The sequence below is a fragment of the Cygnus atratus genome, chromosome Z (assembly GCF_013377495.2).
Source record: "Cygnus atratus isolate AKBS03 ecotype Queensland, Australia chromosome Z, CAtr_DNAZoo_HiC_assembly, whole genome shotgun sequence".
In the NCBI taxonomy this organism is placed as follows: Eukaryota; Metazoa; Chordata; class Aves; order Anseriformes; family Anatidae; genus Cygnus; species Cygnus atratus.
The window spans coordinates 45549208-45572671 of NC_066396.1; the positions used below are offsets into that span (position 1 = coordinate 45549208).

The 23464-nt window shown below is 39.9% G+C and overlaps 1 protein-coding gene across 1 annotated transcript in view; it reads left to right on the forward strand.

Moving 5' to 3' along the window:
• The window catches only part of LOC118257368 (leucine-rich repeat-containing protein 2), a 68750-nt gene that overhangs the window by 27556 nt on the left and 17730 nt on the right, over positions 1 to 23464 (forward strand). The window contains 1 exon segment of the mRNA XM_035565294.2: positions 7350 to 7486. Within this exon segment, the coding sequence (XP_035421187.2) occupies positions 7350 to 7486 (137 nt within the window).

Sequence of the window (23464 nt, forward strand, 5' to 3'; positions counted from 1 at the left end):
AGGGAAAATAATCTATTTGTGTTTGGCTTTGGAGCTCTGTCTTAGCAAAGAGTGACAATTGGGTGCTAAATCAGAAGTTAAGGTCTCTGGAAAGGTTAAGTGCTAAGGTATCTATCTTTTTGTGTTCCATTTACAAAACAGCCACAAGTAGGTAAATATCACAACTAAAACATACTTGAGAGTAACGACAGATGGTTGAAGTTGGCAGTGACATGCACGCTGTCGAATCTTTAATCTTCAGTCAGAATTGGAGCCGAGTTTAGACCAACAAATCATCCAGCAGAAGCTAAACTGGCGAGCTGTGTTTGGGCTACTTTTGATTCTAACAAGATGTCTTTAAAAGTGCGAGAACAGATCATAAGAATATTTTCAATTAAAAAAAAAGAAAAAGGTATTGCTGCAGTAGCAGTCTGTGAACTAAAATATCTGAGGGAACTGAAGTTCATGTTTTACTTGATTTAGAAGCAGAAGCTTTAGAGAAAAGACTAAAACCCATTCTCAGATACTTCAAACCACTCTTTCAGCTATAATTATCTATGCAGTTGAAAAGACTCAGTTTGGATCAGAAGACAGATAAAAATAGTTTTGACTTTTTTTTTGTGTAATAGCAGATATTTTCATGGAAAACATGGAAAGCAAGTAACTAGAAATGGAGAGATGTGAGAACTCTGTAAAATGGAACTGTTGTCCATCTCAGAGTTGTCATGTTTGATTTTCCCAGGAATAACAGAAAAAAATAATGAGAAGGAATGTACCCAGGAGATTTTCTTGGGCAACAGCTTTGTGGTGAATTTGATGTTCTGTCTCTTGACTGCATGGGTACAGTGCAGGAGCTGTGCAACAGCTGTGCATCATCTTGTGCACAGGAAAAGCAGAGTCTTTGTTTCAGCTTATCTGCTCACAAGAAAAAGAGAAATCACTTTTCTATGTGATTTCTGATCTACTAAAGTATCTTAAATTCAGCTCATTGCATTTTTATTTACATTACTTTCTTTTTCAGCCCTTTCAGTAGATCCTCAACAATTCCCACCCCTCCCCCCTCCCCGGGGGATACCGTCAGTCCAAAAGAGATTCTTTGTTTTTCTACCTGTTTTGTTGCAAGAAAACTTTTCTTTCTTCTTACAGTGTATTTTTGTTCTTCTGACTACAGACTTAGATCTCCAGCTTTATCCTTTTTATTTTTTGCTTGTAATAGTCACTTGCCATTTCTCTCTGCATGTTTAATTTTTTTAAATGAACACATGAAGCTTGGTTAATGAATAAAACTTTATCAGCTTTTATAAGCACTAATGGAAAAAAAAAGAAAAAATAGGATTTTACATCTTTGTTTTGCAAAAGAAGTGTAAGAAGACTTCATCCGTCTTTTTGCTTGGTTGCTTTGGTTGTTTTCATTAGAAGTAAAAAAACAGAAACAAAAACAAACAAAAGCAGAACAAAACCAAAACCTTCAATGTTTTACCTGTCACCTGTAAGCTTGAACATCAATATCTTCTTTCCAATAAATCAAAGGCAAAGTCATTGATTCAGCAAAGAAGATTGGAAACTATTTGTTTGGAAGAAGGGAAACTATTTGTCTTGGCCCACAGCAAGCTGCTGTATTAGCTAATTTGTCTTGATTTTGTCAGATCAATGCAAAATTTGCTTTGTATTTTACTACAGCTTATACAAATAGGTCTGCATTTGTATTGAATGGGTTCCTTAGATAACAAAAGCTCTTTGTAGCCTCACTTGCATTTTGTCTCCAATACCTTACTAGGATAACTTATGTAGCCCTGTTTAAATGGTTTAAATGTTACTATTATTACTATGCTGCATTGCCCATCAGAAAGTATAGAGCTTAATTACTGGTTTATTTTTTTTTAATGAATTAAAAATTTAAACTTGGAATAAATGGTAGCTCAGGCAACAACTATGGCATTGCATCTCCCACTTAAAAATAAAATATTCTTAATTGTGAAACTGCCAGGGAAGCCATGGATTTCATTACTGCTTTTACTACCTCTCTTTTGAAAACAGAGATGTTAGCTGTTTAACTCCCTAATTTGCATTTTTATAGAACTAAAAATTCAGTGCTATAAAGCACAGTTAACAACAATGTTGTAGCAGCAACTATTTCGTTACCACTAGCTTTAACTGCGAAGTTGTGCTTGAGTATTATTTGCGTGTATTGGTGGCAGGTGTGGTGGTCAAATCCTGCCATTCATTTGTCCAGCTGCAAAGGGAGTGTCACCATTTCTGTATCCTCCCAGGGCTGTGTCAGTGGTTGTAGTCCATGCCTATAAGGCCTGGTGGTGGCTGGCCACTACAACTAAGAATGTGAACTTCTGCACCTGAGGTAGTGAAAGCCATTCATACTGTCTTCCCTTCTACTCCCCCCTTCCATTATGGCAATAAATTCCAAATGTGGCTGAGAATGTCTGGAATCTGGCTGATAATGCCTATAGAATTGTTATTTAGAAATTCACTATTCCCCAGTTTTGCGTTCCTTTGACCAAGATACCTAGATATAAGAATTTTGAATTGTCATGAATGTTGTCTTATAGACATGTATTCATGCAATTTTTTTCTGACACAGATATCTTAGAAAACTTGTTGAACACATCTGGGGGAAAAGGAGGGTGATATTCTTGCTCCTTTTATGTGAGAAAAGAAAAGAAAAAACCTTATAGCCTGGATCAAAATTCAGACAACTTGATATAACCCAATTTCAGCCCTGTTTATCTTGTTTGCAAGAATTTTAAATATATATATATATATTAGAGGAGGGAGTAATTAAAGATGTGGAGCTGAATGCAAACAAGGTTGAAATTAAAAATGTATAAAACAAAAGTGAATTGTGCCTGACTCGTTTGGTTTCTGTCCTTCTTTTGAGATGATTGAGGTTCAAGTAGTAGATCTTGTCTATGTGGCATCCCATAAAGCAGTTGATAGTGAAGTATAGAAAATTTGATGGACTTTGAGACAGTAGTTGTAAAAATGAACAGAGGCCTGGCTAAATGCACTTGTTTGCAAGGATAAACTATCAGTCGAGAGGAAAGTTGTGGAATTCTCAAGAGTCAGTTCTGAGTTTATTTCTTAATTGCTTTGAGGAACTGGGCAATTGAAGTCTGCTGATACTATTTGTGAGTTAATGTCATTGCACAAACTGGAGGAAGTACGAAAAGTTGGATGGTCAAATAAGCTTCTAAGAAAGTAGAGAGTTTAAATTAATGACTTCAGAGTTCAAGGTCACGTACTCAGGAGCTACTAATTTCTGCTGCATGTCATGGGTTCATTTAATGGAAGATTAAAGAAGAGAAGTCCTTAAGCTAACAGTCACAGAGGGGGAATCCAGTATGATACACACACACAAAAGGCAGTATAAGATAATCTAAGTGCAAGATATTCCCAACTGAAGAAAAGTAGTATTAATTGCCAGTGTACAAGTAAACATTAAGAACTTGTCTGGAGTATTATATGGAGTTGTGGTCACTCAGATTTTTCTGATTTGGGATCAGATGCTAAAGAAGTCTATTAAAACAATTTTAGGGGACAAATTTTTATTTTATGAGTGCAAATTAGTAGAATTGACTTGTTTAGGCTAGTAAGATAAATTCCAAAATGTCTGATGCTTATGAAAACCTTAGAGAAGTAAACAGCAGGCAAGGAAAATTGCTGTTTAAAGATAAAATTAACAAAAGAATTTGTGGTTATAAAATTTCTACAAATGAATTCGGACTGGCAATTAGAAGACCTTTTCTAATCATGAAAGGGATGAAATTCTGTAACTCCCCTGACCAGCCTCTGAGAGGAGTGGATGTCAAAAGCCAAACCACTTTTAAGATGGAATGCGGTAAATCAACATATGGGGGTGAAGAGGTGGTGTAAAGGCTTTATCTACTGTGTACTGTGAATGACTTATGGTCCTAGAGTGAAGGTTAATTCTCACCTACCTCTCAGCTGTCAGGTGACATAACTTAATCCACTGTAGAGCTAGAGGTGAAAAAACAGGAGTTATACAGAAATGCAAGAGACTGCTCGCCACAGACAAATCTTGGGGAACTCTGTTCTCCTCATCTATGTTATCCTGAGTTGAATGAATTAAATTCAGTTGTAAGATTTATTGCTTTTTTTTTTTTTCCCTGTAATTTTAATAATAGCCACAGCAGTTACTAGTTACTGACTCCCAGTTCTGCAGTACTCTTCTGTCATATCAGAGATTGCAAGAAAAGGAAAAAATATGTATCTTCTTACTTGCTCTCCTATACCTTCAAGCTGGGATGAACCATGTTGTGAACATCAACATACATATTAGAAACTGGAAAAGGAGAAAAAAATAACTGTGAAAAGGCAAGGTTTCAGAAGGGTCTTACCCATCACTCTGCCTAAAAAGGCTATTAAGTTTTTATGGTTTTGTTATGGCTAATTCTGCTCCCTATCTACTAGTTATGTGTTGTAGATGCATCTTCTTAGCAGAGTTACACAAGAGGATACTGGTGTCCCTGGGTGTATTGTCTGCATTAGTTATCCAGTGAGTAAGTGAACTGAGACAGTGGCTGAAAAGTTAGCAGGTACATCTGTTGTGGTTTAAACCTGGTAGGCAACTAAGCCTCACACAGCCACTTGCCCACTCCGTTGCAGTGAGGGGAGAGAATTGGAAGGGCAAAAGTGAAAAAACTCATGAGATGAGATAAAGACCGTTTAGTTAATGACGGAAAAGGGAGAAAGAAAAACAAAACAAAACAAAAGCAACCAAATAAAGCAAAAGGAATCAATCACCACCAGCTAACCGATACCTAATCAGTCCCTGAGCAATAACCATATTGGAAAACTCCCCCTTGCGATTTTACTCCTGAGCAGGGTGTTATGCAGTATGGTATCACTTCGGTAAGTTGGAGTTAGCTGTCCCACAGCTTCTTGCCCACCCCCAGCCTGCTTACTGGGCATTGTATTTTGTGGGGCAGTGAGAAACAAAGAAGGCCCTGGTGCTTTGTAAGTGTTGTTCACGCAGCAACAGTTAAAACACTGCTTTGGTATTACTAGTTTGGTCACTCCATCCCAGACAGATTCAGTACAGTATTACCTTGCTAAAAGACAAGACAAAACATTACTCTGCAGATGAGTAGTTTCTTTTTCATTTAAATGCGACTTACTCCTCTTCACTGAAGAATTAATTGTGTGACGAATTAATTTGGGATTTTCTGATTCTCTATTTCATTTTGAGGCACTTCTGTGTCAGTGATTATTGTATTGCAGTGAGATGGTAAATTGGTATTTATACCACTTACCATGTGATGTAATACCTTCACTTGTCTACATCATGATAGTAAACTCAGTGAGGCTTAGTCATGGTTAGGTTAAACTTTTTCTTTTTCTTTTTTTCTTTCTTTTTTCTTTTTTTCTTTTTTCTTTTTTTCTTTTTCTTTTTTTTCTTTTTCTTTTTTTCTTTTTTTTCTTTTTTTTTTCTTTTTTTCTTTTTTTCTTTTTCTTTGATAATCTGGAAAATTGGAGATTCACACATTTACATCCTCAAGTTGTTTCTATTACTCTCTCACCAGCTACAATGACTGTTGTAGGATAGTGTATTGTACTACCAAAACAATGCCAGTTGTATCTCACAGAAAACTTTGTTTCCGTCATTTTAACTAAACCAGGACTTTACTGCAAAGATAAAATACAAGGTTACCATTTTAAAAGGACAAATCTGAAATTTGAAATACCTCCTCAGTTTCTATTTCTGTCAGAGCTATGTACAAGAGAAAGCTGTGTGGGAGCTTCTATACTTTTCCCTGTTGCAACATGTAGAGGTTAATCTAACACTGTTCTTTAGATTCAGATTAACACTGTTCTGTAGATTCAGAGAAAAATTAGATGGTCCATATATCATTTGAAGATAATATTGCGTCCAAGAGGGACTAAATGGAGATCTATGCAAAATGCTGAAGGTGTGGGTGATTCGGGGCTGCTATTATTGGTCATCAAATTGCATGCCTCTGTCAATAACAAATTTATTATCTATCTATCCATCTATCTACTTATTTATTTTTAAGAGAAGAATTATGGGGCATTTAATTCTTTATGTTTCTTCTCTGTTTGCCTTTTCCTGTGGAAGCACCATCTGGCCTTCAGTAAGGATTTCCAGTGGAAGCACAGGAACACATTGCAAAGGGTGATCAACTCTACACAGCTTTTGTTCTGGAGGGAATTTAACCAAGTATTAGCGCCTTAAGGATAGGCTTACTATTATGATATTGAGCACGTGTACTGTACAACAGAGAGTTTCTCTCCAATGTTATCCAAATCCCATAAAACATGAGATTTTTTTCTTTAAAACTTGATGATAACTGGAAGACAGTGATAAAATATAGAATTGTGCTTCTTGTGCATATCTTTACCTGGTTTGCCAGTATTACTTTGAGAGCCTGTTGGCACAAGATGTTCTTTCCTTATTTCTTGTTGCTGAATTGCATTTAAATTTCTTACCACTGCTTTCCATTCTGATTGCTGCATTTCATCATGGATTAGAGAGGAAAATCATCCACGTAATACATCAGGACAGGTGTCCATAGAACATTCTTTTGGCTTTGTTATGTATGTGTCTAAGGATCCCTTTGCTAACAAATTGGCTGTTTGGTACATTTAAATTCCTTACTTCTTTCCTATATAACTATGTTGCAGTAGAATTTGCATTTTTGCAGTATAACATGTTTTGCATTTTAATTATGTTTCTAAACCTATTTTTACTGAAGGTTGTGCTATAAGTAGAATTACATAAGTAGAAAAAATAGGGAATGCAATGTGACTAAATGTAGTCTAAAATATTGGTGCCCTAAAATAAAGCTGACAAAAGATGAGGGATTGTGATTGAACAAGTAATGAAACAAATATATCCTTTATCTTTCATAATCAAAATTATGCAATGCTGTGTACTGGAGACAGAACTGTTAATGTAGTAACTTAGGTAGGAACAATTGTTCCCAATCAACAGGTTCTATAACAAATACTAAAGTGTTTTTCAGACAATCTTCCTGAGGTGAATGTCAACGTCTCTATTTTCAGATGAGGTCAATAGTTAGCCCTGGTAGGATCAAAGTATTATTAAGTCTGCTGCTTTCAAACTCTAACCAAAATCATTACTGATTAAGAGAAGTCTATGAGTACAACACAGCATTTTGCAATGTGGTCCCATCTTTGTGACCACTGCAGAAGGTATTTATTCACCTCTTACTCATCATCACATTAAGGATTTTTTTTTTCTAAGATGAGTAGTTTTTTTATTTTAATACCTTTTAATACCTTCCCTCGCCCCCCCCCCCCCCCCCCCCCCCCTTTTTCCCTCACTACTGATTTTAATTATCTTTCCCTAACAGGCTGCTTAAAAAATCTCAAAGTGCTCAATGTGAGTTTTAATAATTTGAAGTCAGTCCCTCCGGAACTGGGTGACTGTGAGAATCTGGAAAAACTGGATTTGTCTGGAAACATGGAAATAAGAGAGCTCCCATTTGAAGTAAGATAACAAACTATGTTTCTTCTACCTTTATTATTTGGATTATAAAGATTTAACACATTCCTTGCAGTTTTTCAGAATAATGTTCCGGTAGTAATAGCACTGAAAATGATGAAGACAGCAGCTAAACAGGACCAAGGTTCTTTGTTTTGCTTTTCAAGTGACTAAATTTTGTTCACATTTATTCTGATATATGAAGGAGGATGTGATCCCAACGGGAATTTGGCCAGTGATGATAAGGTGAAGGCTGCAAATAGCTATTTTTCTGTGGAGGCAAAGTGTATCTTGACAGTCAAATTCACTTACTAACCTTCATTTGTTCCCAATGTATGTATTTCTTTAAAAAGAGTATGGAGAGGTCTGTAAAAAAGACTGAATGTTGCTATGAGCATAAATATGTCTGAAAGGGATATTACATGTGAGGCATGGTATGAATATATAATAAAGACTGAGAAAAGGACTCCCAGGCATGCACCAACACTGTTTCTTGGATACATAACTGCTCTCTGCCTGGCTGCTCAGACACTTATTGTTCTCTGAGAAATGAAACCATTGGCTAGTACCTAAGCACAATTTCGTGTGTTCCCATGAGTGAGGGGAGTATCAGTGTGAAGTGTCAAGCTCCTCTTTGCTGATTTCTACTTTATTTTTTTTTTTCCTCCAAACATCTGTTGTGGATGATTTCCAGGCAATATTGGAGTGGATTAAACTTATGTGAGATCTGTTTTGGCCATGCTTATGTTCTGTTCCAAGGAAATGCAAACAGTAATTAACTTTCCTCTCTGGCTTTTCAATGTAAGGCAGTTTATTTTGCAAAGAACTGTTCATAAATGATGTGGAGAAAAGAATGGACATTGTATAGAAATGTTAGCAAAAGAACAAACAGGCAGGTCTCCCTTTTCTTTCTCTCCTCCTTCAGTTTAGCAAGGGTAGAGGGTTAAACAGATAAAACGTAAGTAATGAAAAGGAACTATAATGAAATCAGAAAAACAGGAGATCCTGATAGACAGAGGAATAAAATATAAGCATCTAGGAAAAGAAGTATAGTGAAACCTCCAGACCAAAGCAGTGTATTTGTGTTAAAATCAGTGGCATTTTCCCAGTTGCTTCTAAAGGTATTATAGGCAAAGGCTTGCACATTTCTATACATCATGAACAGCCTTTATGTGTAAAAGTAACTGCATATGTAAGTTTTCTTCAGGATTGAATCCTAAGAGGAAAGCGTTTCTCTCAGCAAGGCAAGCTCAAAAAGTTTGGTTCTTTCTGACAGTCTCCTATTCAATACAGGTAATGGTTTACTTACAATCTACAGAAAAAAAAAAAGCGGTGTAAATGGCTGTTTATATAACAGTGAAAACTCAAAAGCTGGAAGCGACATCAAGTCAGTATGATCTAAAAAGTCAAAAAGAAAAATATTGGCATTTTCTATCATGTTTTCTTGTTTCTCTGGAGGACGACACTTAATTTATACTTGCAATGACCCAGGAGGCAGGCTACATAAACTCCTCTGATTTAGTTTATAAAATTAGTTTCCCAGAATCAAGATTTCAAGGGCAGCTTTGGAAGCTGAACATGCAATTAAAGGAACACTTTTGTCAAATGATTTAAAAGGCTGTAGTGTTTGGCCTTCAGTGTACTCACTATGGCTAATCTTATTCAGAGCAATTGCATCAGTATCCTTGCTAATGTAATAGGTATTTGATTTTTCTCAGCTGGACAAAAGGTGTTAGTCGCTGGCAGGTAACTACTTCATGAATTAAAATATCACATTAGTCTAAACCATCTAAAAAGGGAATGCAGACACTGTTAATTGTGGTGGTGGTTTAACCCTGGCTAATAGTCAAATGCCAACCCAGCTGCTCACTCTCTCCTCCTCCTCAACACAACACTGTGAAAAAAAGAATGGAGAAAAAGGGATAAGAAAGCTCATGGGATGAGATAGAGACAGGATGATTGCTTGCCAATTATTGCCATGGGCAAAACAGACTCTGCTTGGGGAATATTAATTTAATTTGTTGCCAACTAAGGCAGATTTGGGTAGTGAGAAACAGAGACATTAAAACAACACCTTTCTTACCCTCTTTCAAAGCTCAGCTTCACTCCTTCACTCCATACACCTCTCTCTATCCTGAACAGTGCAAAAAGATGGGGGGAGAGTTGCAGTCAGTACACAGCAGTGTCTCTCTGCTTCTCCTTCTTCCTCACATTTTTTCTTTGCTTCAGCATGGGCTTGGTGCAGGATTCAGTTCTTTCAGAAATATCCATCTGTTCAGTGTGGCTCTTCCATGGGCTGCACTGTGGATATATGCTCCAGACTGGAACATCTGATCCTTTTCTGACCTTGGTGTTACCTCTGCTCTTTCTCACTCTTTTTGTTCTCTACTCCTCCTCCTGTCTGGCATTTTCTGCCCTTAAATGTTTTTTTCACAATGGCACCATGCTTGCGGCTGATGGGCTTTGCTTTGCCCTGTAGAGGGTCCCTTAGGGCTGGCTGTGCTTGGAACTCTGCTGTGTTGACTGTGTGATGTCAGACTCATCTCAAAGAAGCCAGCTCCCCCTGTTAGACAGATTCAATCAATTATCTAATGCATTTGTTGCTCAAACCTATTAATCTAGTGAAATATTCATGATAATTGGTGATCATTCTCAGTAAGTATGGAAGATTTTACACTGTAAATAAGCAAGTATGTGTAAGCTCAGCTCTAGCAGGTAGACAGGATCCCTTTACAACATTAAGATGAAAAGAGAAAAATTGACAACTGATGCATAAAATAGAGAGTTGCTAAAAATGTTTCCTGCTTATTAACTTTTAGGAAGTTCAAATTTTGACTTTCAAATTCATAAAAGTTCCTTCTGAGAAGGGTAAATAAATGCATGAGAACAGCAACAGTATTCTTCAGTGTAAAACTTACTCAAAAGAAATAAATACAAAATTCAACCAAACAGAAATGATCAAAGTCTAATTTTACCTTGGTTTTGTACACAGAATAATGTCTAGAAAAACTCTAATAACATATATGATAATGGATTCAAAAAGATTGATAACACGTCTGTAATTCAGCTAAGACTTTTTGAAAGACTTACAAAGGTTTATGAGATCATCACAACTCTTAGATTGAGTGACACCTTCAGTAATCAGTCTCCCCTTCTACCCATGTTCTTTATGACAAGTTCAAAAAACAGAGAACTCTTAAAACTTTTAGCTTGTTTGGTAATTCAGTTGTTTACATTCTTAGGAATGTAAACATTTTGTTTTTAAATACACACAAAACATTATATGATGAATTAATATCGGGTGAGAAATCTCAGTGAGAAGGATTACATAACACATGACTGTATTTGCTACCCAGAATTGATAGTGGGAGAATATATATTTGGATAAGGAATTGGCTCGATGGCCTCACCCAGAGAATAGTGGCCAATGATCCTATGTCCAGGTGGAGGTCGGTGATGAGTGGTGTACCTCAGGGGTCTGTCTTGGAAAAGGTGCTTTTCAATGTATTGCTGTAAAAGTATTAGTTCAGATACATTTTGTACTCCTCTTTCCATGCCCTACATCAAAATAAGCAGCTTCCAAACAAGTGTTTCACTACCCAGTCCCCTTCAGATTGCATCCAAGTAATTTATCTCTCTTAGCTACATGTTGCTGCTGAGACATGTAATCCCATACTAATTTTTAACAACAAACAACAAGGAAAAGTCTGCATATTTGTGTATACCTTGCAAAATGATAGATAGTATCTTCTGTGAATGTGACATTCCAGAAATATCTATATAATGCTTTGAGCATATAAAACATGAAGAAAACAAACCATGACTACTGAACAAATATTTAGAAGGAGTAACAGTTTGTAGTAAGAGGATGCATCTAAAAACATCAAGATTTTCACAACTGCAAATAAAATCTGATACAGAGGGAATGTCCAAGCTAATACAAGGACAGTGAACTACGCAAATTTCTCACCCTGACTGAAATGTGGGAATATATGGAAAGGTGAAAAACATAACTGCATATAACTCAGCAAAAATCTTTTGTTCAACATGAACTAGTGGTCAAAAATAAATAAATACATGCATACATAAATAAATAGTTGGGTATATGCGCGAATGTGGGATACAGTAGTTAACTCCAAAATTGGAGAGGTCCAGACTGGAGGCAGCGTGGGCTACAATGACCATGCCCTGATTGAGTTTGTGATCTTGAGGAATACGGGCCTGAACTTCCAAAGAGCAAACTTCAAGCTATTTAAAGATCTAGTGGATGAGATCTGCTGGAACACTGACCTTAGGCACAAAGGAGCTGAACAGAGCTGGCAACTCTTTAAGGATGTTTTCCTTAGAAAACAAGAACTCTCCATCCCCCTGCATAACAAAGTGGGTAGGGAGGGCAACCAACCGGGTGGCTGAGCAAGGACCTGTTGGTCAAACTGAAGTGCAAGAAGGATACACACAGGCAGTGGAAGCAGGGATATGTGGCCTGGGAAGAGGCCAGAGATGCTGTCCGCATGTGCAGGGATGGGATCAGGAAAGCCAAGGCAGAGGTGGTACTGAGCTTGGTAAGGGGTGCAAAGAATAACAGGAAGGGATTCTGTAGGTACATCGCTCAGAAAAGAAAGGCCAAAGAGATTGTTCCCCCGATGGATGACAAGAGCGAACTCGTAACAACAGACATAGAGGAGGCTGAGGTACTCAACAACTTCTTTGCCTCAGTCTTCACTGCCAGTCTCAGGTTTCCCACGTCTCTCGTTTCCCTGAAACCACAGATGAGGACTGGGGGAGCAAAGTCCCTCCCACTGTAAGTGAAGAGCAGGTTCAAGACCACCTGATGAAACCAAACAGGTACAAGTCTATGGGGCCTGATGACATGCATCCCAGGGTCCTGAAGGAATTGGCTGATGTAGTTGCCAAGCCTCTCTCCATCATATTTGAAAAGTCCTGGCAGTCAGGTGAAATCCCTGGTTACTGGAAAAATGGGAACAACAGTCCCATTTTTAGAAGGGTAGAAAGGAGGACCCAGGGAACTAAAGACCGGTGAGGTTCACCTCCATGCCTGGGAAGACCATGGAACAGATCCTCCTGGAAGCAATGTCAATACACATGCTGGCCAGCAGATCTTCACCAAGGGCAAATCATGCCTGACCTAATCTAGTGACCTTCTAGGACAGAGTGACTTCATCAGTTGACAAGGGAAGACTGACCGATGTCATCAAAGCTTCCTGACGCAGCTGGTAGCTTCCTGACGCAGCTGGTCAGTGAACCTACCAGTGGTGGTGCCCCGCTAGACCTTCTCTTCACAAACAGAGAAGGACTGGTGGGAGATGTGGTGGTCGGAAACTGTCTTGGACAGAGTGACCACGAAATGGTAGAGTTCTCTATTCTTGGCGAGGCCAGGAAGGGGACCAGTAAAACTGCTGTATTGGACTTCCGGAGGGCTGACTTTGAGCTGCTCAGGACGCTGGTTGGCCGAGTCCCTTGAGAGGCGGTTCTGAAGGGCAGAGGAGTCCAGGAAGGCTGGGCGCTCCTCAAGAAGGAAGTCTTAACGGCACAGGAGCGGTCCGTCCCCACGTCCCCAAAGACGAGCCGGCGTGGAAGAAGACCGGCCTGGCTCAACAGAGAGTTGCGGCTTGTGCTTAGCAGAAAAAAGAGGGTTTATAATCTTTGGAAAAAAGGGCGGGCCACTGAGGAGGACTACAAGGATGTAGCGAGGCTGTGCAGGGAGAAAATTAGACAGGCCAAAGCTCATCTGGAGCTCAACCTGGCTACTGCCGTTAAAGACAACAAAAATCCTTTTACAAATATATCAATGCGAAACGGAGGACTAAGGAGAATCTCCATCCTTTACTGGATGCGAGGGGAAACCTAGTTACTAAGGATGAGGAAAAGGCTGAGGTGCTTAATGCCGCCTTTGCCTCAATCTTTAGCGGCAGTACCGGTTGTTCTCTGGATACCCAGTGCCCTGAGCTGGCGGAAGGGGATGGGGAGCAGGATGTGGCCTTCGCTATTCATGAGGAAATGGTTGGCGACCTGCTAAGGAGCTTGGATGTGCGCAAGTCGATGGGGCCGGATGGGATGCACCCGAGGGTACTGAAAGAACTGGCAGAGGAGCTGGCCGAGCCGCTTTCCATCATTTATCAGCAGTCCTGGCTATCGGGGGAGGTCCCAGTTGACTGGCGGCTAGCCAATGTGACGCCCATCTATAAGAAGGGCCGGAGGGCAGACCCGGGGAACTATAGGCCTGTCAGTTTGACCTCAGTGCCAGGAAAGCTCATGGAGCAGATTATCTTGAGGGTCATCACGCGGCACTTGCAGGGCAACCAGGCGATCAGGCCCAGTCAGCATGGGTTTATGAAAGGCAGGTCCTGCTTGACGAACCTGATCTCCTATGACAAAGTGACGCGCTTGGTGGATGAGGGAAGGGCTGTGGATGTGGTTTACCTTGACCTCAGTAAGGCTTTTGACACCGTTCCCCACAACATTCTCCTCAAGAAACTGGCTGCTCAGGGCTTGGACTGGCGTACGCTTCGCTGGGTTAGAAACTGGCTGGATAGCCGGGCCCAGAGAGTTGTGGTGAATGGAGTCAAATCTGGTTGGAGGCTGGTCACAAGTGGTGTCCCCCAGGGCTCAGTACTGGGGCCGGTCCTCTTTAATATCTTTATCGATGATCTGGATGAGGGCGTCCAGTGCACCCTCAGTAAGTTTGCAGATGACACCAAGCTAAGTGCGTGTGTCGATCTGCTCGAGGGCAGGAAGGCTCTGCAGGAGGATCTGGATAGGCTGGAGCGATGGGCTGAGGTCAACTGTATGAAGTTCAACAAGGCCAAGTGCCGGGTCCTGCACCTGGGGCGCAACAACCCCAAGCAGAGCTACAGGCTGGGAGATGAGTGGTTGGAAAGCTGCCTGGCCGAGAAGGACCTGGGAGTATTGGTTGATAGTCGGCTGAATATGAGCCAGCAGTGTGCTCAGGTGGCCAAGAAGGCCAACAGCATCCTGGCCTGTATAAGAAGCAGTGTGGCCAGCAGGTCTAGGGAAGTGATTGTCCCCCTGTACTCAGCTCTGGTGAGGCCGCACCTCGAGTACTGTGTTCAGTTTTGGGCCCCTCGCTACAGGAAGGACATGGACATGCGCGAGCGAGTCCAGAGAAGGGCGACCAAGCTGGTGAGGGGTCTGGAGAACAAGTCTTACGAGGAGCGGCTGAGGGAGCTGGGCTTGTTCAGCCTGGAGAAGAGGAGGCTCAGGGGCGACCTTATCGCTCTCTACAGTTACCTTAAAGGAGGCTGTAGTGAGGTGGGGGTTGGTCTGTTCTCCCACGTGCCTGGTGACAGGACGAGGGGGAATGGGCGAAAGTTGCGACAGGGGAGTTTTAGGTTGGATGTTAGGAAGTACTTCTTTACCGAAAGGGTTATTAAGCATTGGAACGGGCTGCCCAGGGAGGTGGTGGAGTCACCATCCCTGGAGGTCTTTAAAAGACGTTTAGATGTAGAGCTTAGCGATATGGTTTAGTGGAGTACTTAGTGTTAGGTCGGAGGTTGGACTCGATGATCTTGAGGTCTCTTCCAACCTAGAAATCTGTGCCTGTGTCTGTGTCATCTACTTGGACTTCTGTAAGGCCTATGACACGGTCCAATATGACATCCTGGTCTCCAAGTTGGAGAGCTACAGATTGGATGGATGGACCATTTAGTGGATAAGGAATTGGCTTGAAGGTCTCACCCAGAGAGTGGTAGTCAATGGCTTTATGTCCAGGTGGAGTTCAGCGATGGGCGGTGTCCCTCAGAGGTCTGTCCTGGGATTGGTACTGTTTAATAACTTTATCAGTGACAAAGACAGTAGGATTGAGTGCACCCTCAACAAGTTTGCAGGTGACAGCAAGATGAGTTGTTTGGTTGATATCAAAGAAGGAAGAGATGCCATTCAAAGGGATCTGGACACACTGGAGAAGTGCATCCACGTGAACCTAATGAGATTGAAGAAGTTCAAGTAAAAGGTGCTGACCCTGGGTCAGGACAATCCCAAACATGAGCACAGACTGGGAGAAGAACTCATTGAGAGCAGCCCTGCAGAGAAGGACTCGGGGGTTCTGGTGGACGAAAGGCTCGACATGAACCAGCAGTGTGTGCTTGCAGCCCAGATGGCCAACTGCGTCCTGTGCTGCATCGAAAGAGGAGTGGTCAGCAGGTTGAGGGAGGTGATTGTCCCTGTCAACTCTTCCTTTGTGAGGACCCTCTTGGCATGCTGCATTCAGATCTTGGGTCCCCAGAACAAGAAGGATGGTGATCTGTTAGAATAGGTCCAGAGGAAGGCTCTAAATTTGTTCCAAGGGCTGGGATGCCTTTCCTACATAGAAAGACTGAGAGAGCTGGGGATGCTCAGCCTGCAGAAGAGAAGGCTTTATGGGGACCTCATTGTGACCTTTCAATACTTAAAGGGATCTTATAAAAAAGATGGTGAAGGACTCCTTACTCAGGTAGGCAGTGATAGGACAAGGGGGAATGGTCTTAAACTAAAAGAGGGGAGATTTACATTAGAGTGTAGGAGGAAATTCTTCACTGTAAGGGTAGTGAGGCACAGGAACAGGTTGCCCAGACAAGTTGTGGATGCCCCATCCCTGAAGATATTTGAAACCAGGTTGGATGAGGCCCTGATCTAGTGGTTGGCATCCCTGCCTGTGGCACAGGGGTTAGAACTGGGTGATCTTTAAGGTCCCTTCCAAACTGAGCCGTTCTATGATTCTATAATAATTGCTTGCCACTAAAGAAATCAATTGTACACTATCATCTAAAACAGCATATTGTAAGTCTCTCTCTCTCTCAAAAAAAAAAAAAAAAAAAAAAAGAGGAGAGGACACAAGCAGGTGAGATTCAAAGATGAGCAACAATCATTAACAGAATAGGAAGACTTCTATTATTTTTATTGATTCTTTTTTTGTTCTTGTTTGCAGTAGCTCTGAAAAACCTAAATCAAGGTTAGGAAACCTCTAAAGATTAGAACCATTTAGCAAATCAATGGTGCATTCTTCCTTCACAATACAAGGACTACATAACCAAAAAGCATTGTACTTCTTGATAAAATGAAACTTCCCCTATAAAATTAGGCTATAGTATTTGCAAAACCAACATATATTTGATTTTCAGAACTTTGCATAATTCAGAGAGAAAGCTGACATTTAATCAAATAACAAAAACTTCTATTTCTATGTCACAATTCAGACAAACACAATTCATATTTTTCGAGCCTCACAAAATGGCACAAACAGCTCACAACATGATTACATAGAACTACAAAAAAAGCTCCGTGATACCATCCTGTAAAAACACATACTTAGAGATTCCTAATGTACACATTTAGGATCGCAAATAGCCATGACAAGCAAAGCAGAAAGGAAAAAGAAATGCAGTGGCAAAATGTCACTTATCAAAGTTAAAAATAGGTCAGAGTGAAAAAACAAAACAAAACTAATTTCTAGCCTTGTGGTACTCAGACAATCCAGATATGTTTCTTGAAATGTCTCAGGCAACTGTGAAAACTTTATTTGACTGTGGTAATTAAATTAGTGGGAATTTAAATTAATATATATTTTCACAGCATCCTCATTTCTTCCCTTTATAAAAAAAAAAATCTACTCCAATATCCTACCATTCTGAAGCATCCGTCACATATCCTCAAATCTAGTCAGCCTTTTCATTGCCTCTAACCAGCATTCACAGCATTTTGTATTAACTAGTAATCTGAAGACCTGGAACAAGTTTCTGAGAATGAAAACTTTTTGACTATATTAAAAGCAATTTGGGGGTAATCTGACTTCTTCTTAACCATCTCTCTACCCTGCAAGGAGTGTATTCAGAGAAATAAAAAGCAGCAACAACAAAGGCAAAAATGGAGAACAACATATCATGAAATGGTGATGTACATATGTTTACCTGATAGCTTCATATTCTAATTCATTTCAGCCTCTCTGCAACTGTGATCCCACAGGTCAAACATAACTTTTCACTGACCAACTCAGTATTTTGAGATGAGACAAAATAGCAGTCTCAAAACAGCCTGGCAGCCAGCATACACCGCCTGACAGGATTGAAGCTAGAAGTGATAGCCCTCAGCAGCAGCCCAGTTGTGCAGACTCTCCCCAGTCATACAACCACATAACCATATATTATATAACCAGACACACTCAAGGGGAGATCTGTGCATGCTTACCATACAAAATCTACACACAGGCAAACATCAGCCACACTTATCCAGCATCCACACTATAAATGTAAGCTGATGCATGGAGTCTCAAGTTTTGGGTACATGCAATTGGCAGATCTGTTTTTTGACAATATCATCTCTGATTAGTTCAGAAGGGTTATTGGCCAGTGTGGCTAGAATAAGAGAGATGATGGGGAAGCAAAAAGAAAAACTGTGTCTATTAAAAAGAGATAGGAAGAAAAAGAATGAGCAAGACTAATTTTGCAAGCTGAAAGATTGGGTGGGGACAGGAGGATCTTATTCCTTCAAAGCTATGTTTACACTATAAAACATGAAGTTACTTTAACCTTACCATGACCTTTTTAACTTGTGCTTGTTCATAAAATTACCAGACTCCTAAACTCCAGCAGCAGTAACCAAATCTATGACAAGCTACAACCATGAATTAGATGGATAGTCTAAATGGCAGGGAAAGAGAGACGTTTTAACGTTTGTTCTTAGCATTCCAGCCATTAATTTCATAACCTGAATTTCACGGCGCTTTGCATTGCTGTTCAAAAGCATGACAGAAGCTTGGGTTTGAGAGTAATCATCTCTCCAACAAGAAAACCAAGAACCACTGAGCAATGCCCTCAGCTGAATTGCCTTGTGCCTCCAGCATCACATCTACTTTATGCTAGGTGTAACTCTGCATTATTTTGTCCAGCACTAGGAGAACAGAGATCCTATCTGAACAAGCCTTACACAAGACAAGAAAAAATAAGGTAATATCTGCTTTCAACTGATAGTGCTGGTTCTTGTCTTTAAACCTTTCCTACTAATCAATGACAATGAATAAAAATCACAGTCAGCCTTATCAAGTGTTGTTTACAGCTGTGAAGAGTTGATCTATCATGTAACTACCTATAATTAGTTAACAGTTGATGGGAATGCATTCAGTAATAAATTAAATACATTAAGTTCAGTTAGACTCTTCAACCTTATTCTTCTCACAGAATAAATAATTATTCTCAGTAGTTGTATTTCACAGAATAACACGTTATTTTTTCCTTTTGCCTACAACCCTCTTCTGTTTCTCATCAATCCATGTGTGTAGACACCAGAGACAAGAACCCCACATTTTCTTTAAGTTATGTAAATGAGTGAGTGGTATGCATTTATACCATCTCCTGTGCTGTTTCTTTTTAGTAGCTATGTAAAATCTGCCTCAGATTAAATGTGTTGATGAATGGAAAGCATACATGCTGGGATTTTGAAAACCTTTAATGCTATTGGATTTAATGAGATTTTGAACTGTTTAGAGAAAGCAGAGTTGGAACAATACCAAATATGCTTGCCTACCACACAATTTTACCATTTGACTCACACTTTTTGAAACATTATAGCCATGTTTTAGTGCTCTTTTATGCCCTGTTGCTCATTCTTAAGTCTTCCTTTGTGTTGTAAAACTAATCCTATGTCATGGCCTTTTTTTTTTTTTAAAAAAAAGTCAGTGATATTACTTTTATTGAATGCATGTGGAAGTTAAAGGAAAGGTCACTGGCACCACAGCATGGAGGTAGGCATGGATCAGTTCTCTAATGAAGGGGGCTGTTATTATTAGCTGCTGACTTGCTCCAACAGTGCAGTGCTTTTGAAGTGCTATATTAATTAGAAGACTTTGGAAGCACAGTGTCAAGAACAGGATCAACTGACACACTTTCCTGTGCCTAACTGCATAATCCTGTTTCCCAACATAGAGCCATGCCCTTCTTTAGCCCCTTGTCTATTAAAATATTTGTGAGAGTTCCTGCAACTGTAAGGTCTCCACGAATCTCCTCTGACACCTAACACCTTTGCACCTGCTCTTTTGGGTTTCACACGCCTCCTGCTAATGTTTGATGTTACATCTTACACCAGTTCCATATAGCAGCTGTTGCTTTAGATGGACTGACAGGACGTTGGGCAGCCATGACAGAAAGCCACTTGTCATGAGCATTAAGCAAATTTGTAAAGAATACCAGCACTGAGTAAATAAAGGCAAGACAAAATTCTTTCTAACAGAAATGTACACAAGTTGAGCAACTGGTAAAACTTTTCTGAGACTGTGAAACATATGTATAGAAATGCCACTCTGAACAAAATCAACAGAGCTTTTGCCAGTGATTCAAAAGAAGAAGAATTTCACCAGAGTTTGGCTCATTGCTATTGGTTTTGTTGTCCATAAGTTTGTGCGCGGCGCACTGGGCACGAACCTACAGACAAGAGTTTCACAGTAGCAAGTTGAGCTCTTTATTACAACACCCTTCTCTAGTTTATGATCCTGAAAAATCCACATGGATAAAATTCAATTTTTACCATATCCAACACATGACTTCTTTGTAAATTTCTAGAAATGTTACAAAGGATTTTACAGGTTCTCTATCAGCCCGTTGAATGAAGCAGGAAGGAGAAAAGGGTGATGATGAGTAGTGCCTGACTGCATAGTGAAACTCCTGCGAAATGTTCTGTACTTCCCACTGATTGAGATTTTCATTCTATAATTGTTACACACACACGCACAATAATAATAATAATTTTAAAAGGTAATAGAAAAAAAAAAGGTTTGGAGGTTGAAAATTTTGGAGAATTACATCTTGTTAAAACAACCTGTCATTTAACATCTCTATTGATACTCTTGGTGTTCTGCCTGCATAAGCAGCCCATGGCTTTGGGAGGTGTGAGCCACGGATCACAGAGATAAATTACACAGAAATGCCCAGCGGGCAGTGTTTTGAAGTCTTTCCGCACTTCCATAGGGCTTGTGTCTCTGCTCTTCCAGCTAAATGTTTTCCTTTGCTGAATATAACTGGTCAGAGAAACAGAATCTGACCAAAAGAGATTGAAATCTTTCCAGATTTTAAAACTTAGTTTTAAGATATCTTTTGAAATTGTATGAATTGTAGGAAAAAGTTCTTTATATACTTTCCGGATATTAGTACTTAATGAAGCACTAACCACATCAGCTGTTTTTATTTATTTGTTTGGTTTTGGTTTTGTTATTTTTAACAACCTTTACTTTAACCCCTTTATAGGGTCACACATGCTAGCACTGTTGAAAGATTCAAGATAGAATAATGAAAAATTTATTTTTCAGGTAAATAAAGCAGTGAAACTGCACCAGCTACAGCTCCTGTAACTCTGAATATTTTGAAAGCTCCTGGAGTCTGTACTCATTTATATCAGGACTGAAATCTACTATGCATCAGAAACATACACACACACACACGCTTATTTGATCTGTTGAAAACACAGTGTGCTAAAACAGCCAGAAAGCATAACCTTGCCATTTCTCTGAACTTCAAAGGTCAGTTTATACAGGATTGACATGGAAACACAGGCATGTATATATACATTTGCTCTTTCTTTGACAAAATATTCCTTTGACATTCTGTCTTATTCCTTCATTTTGCACTACCTAGACCTCACAGGGGATACAGAAAACATTCCATGTTGCTTGCTAGGTCTACTGAGAAGTGGTAATGAACACTGTTCAGAATAATTTTTCAAATGCCCTTTTTAATTGATTTTGAATATGGCAACACCTATCTGAAACATTTCTGACGTGTTGCTGATGGTATGGAATGACTTGCCTGTCCTGTCTGTGACTGACAGCATGTGCCAGATGGTAAAAATGGAGGAAATGTGCATTTCCTCATTTTCTCTCTCTTATTAAAATTCCCCCATGTCATACTCTTGACATTATTAACAAAAAATTACAGTATGGAAGAATTGGCCCTTCAACACAACAAAGTTGTCTCTGGAGTATCAGAACAAAACATTTATTGTGTCATGTACAGGAAACATTAATTTCATGAATCAGTACATAACTGTAGACAACAATAATTTCTTAAGAAAGCACCCCTCGAAATGAGGCCAGGACAGGTGTTTGTTTGTTTTAAAAACCTATAGCAAAAATCACATGCAATTTATAATACTGTCTTTATTCCTTGAAAAAAAATTACTTACATAACATCTATTAAAACAACAATATGAAATATATTCAACAATTAAAATGCTAACATCTTACTAATTAAGTTTGTACAAGAAATTAGAAAACAGTTCATCCGTCCTCCTTTCTCTGTAGCTACAGAGCATGATGCCCAGTGTAATCCCACTTTAGTAGGAGAGGGATAGGACAAGATATAGGCCATGCCTCACTAGAACATCTTAGCTAGAGAAAAATATTCACTTCCACAAAAGAGTTTTATAAGCTATGGATCTCAGGGAAGACTGTCCTTAAACTTCATAAAGTATCTTCCCATTCTAAGCTCTCTAATATCTATAAATATCTTCTACAAACTGGCTGTGTAAATGTAACACCATGTAGGTTGCCTTTTGTAACATTTACATTTGATTTCCATTCATATTTTCATTCGTGTCTAGAGACAGACACTGTAGATTGCCTAAAAAGTAGTACAAGCTAAAGCTGCTTAGCATCTCCTCCTTCCTGAGCTTTCTCAGTTTGCACAACTTCTTAACATAAATTAGCAGAGTTAACAGACTTCATAACAGTCTGTGAATTTCTTATTTGGCTGATTGACCAACTCAGACACAGAAACAATGTATGTGACAGCATACATTTATAAACTGATATGACAGTTTCTTCAGAATTTAGGAACTTCAATTTAAAATGGGTATTTTGTGTCACTGCGCGGTTTTTGCATAATAAATATATCATATAATTCTAAAATTCTTGGATTAAATTTGTGGCCCTCCTCTGGACTTGCTCGAACAGGTTCACATCATTCTCATGCTGGTGGCCCCAGACCTGGATGCAGCATGCCAAGAGGGTCCTCACAAAGGAAGAGTTGACAGGGACAATCACCTCCCTCAACCTGCTGACCACTCCTCTTTCGATGCAGCACAGGACGCAGTTGGCCATCTGGGCTGCAAGCACACACTGCTGGTTCATGTCGAGCCTTTCGTCCACCAGAACCCCCGAGTCCTTCTCTGCAGGGCTGCTCTCAATGAGTTCTTCTCCCAGTCTGTGCTCATGTTTGGGATTGTCCTGACCCAGGGTCAGCACCTTTTACTTGAACTTCTTCAATCTCATTAGGTTCACGTGGATGCACTTCTCCAGTGTGTCCAGATCCCTTTGAATGGCATCTCTTCCTTCTTTGATATCAACCAAACAACTCATCTTGCTGTCACCTGCAAACTTGTTGAGGGTGCACTCAATCCTACTGTCTTTGTCACTGATAAAGTTATTAAACAGTACCAATCCCAGGACAGACCTCTGAGGGACACCGCCCATCGCTGAACTCCACCTGGACATAAAGCCATTGACTACCACTCTCTGGGTGAGACCTTCAAGCCAATTCCTTATCCACTAAATGGTCCATCCATCCAATCTGTAGCTCTCCAACTTGGAGACCAGGATGTCATATTGGACCGTGTCATAGGCCTTACAGAAGTCCAAGTAGATGACACAGACACAGGCACAGATTTCTAGGTTGGAAGAGACCTCAAGATCATCGAGTCCAACCTCCGACCTAACACTAAGTACTCCACTAAACCATATCGCTAAGCTCTACATCTAAACGTCTTTTAAAGACCTCCAGGGATGGTGACTCCACCACCTCCCTGGGCAGCCCGTTCCAATGCTTAATAACCCTTTCGGTAAAGAAGTACTTCCTAACATCCAACCTAAAACTCCCCTGTCGCAACTTTCGCCCATTCCCCCTCGTCCTGTCACCAGGCACGTGGGAGAACAGACCAACCCCCACCTCACTACAGCCTCCTTTAAGGTAACTGTAGAGAGCGATAAGG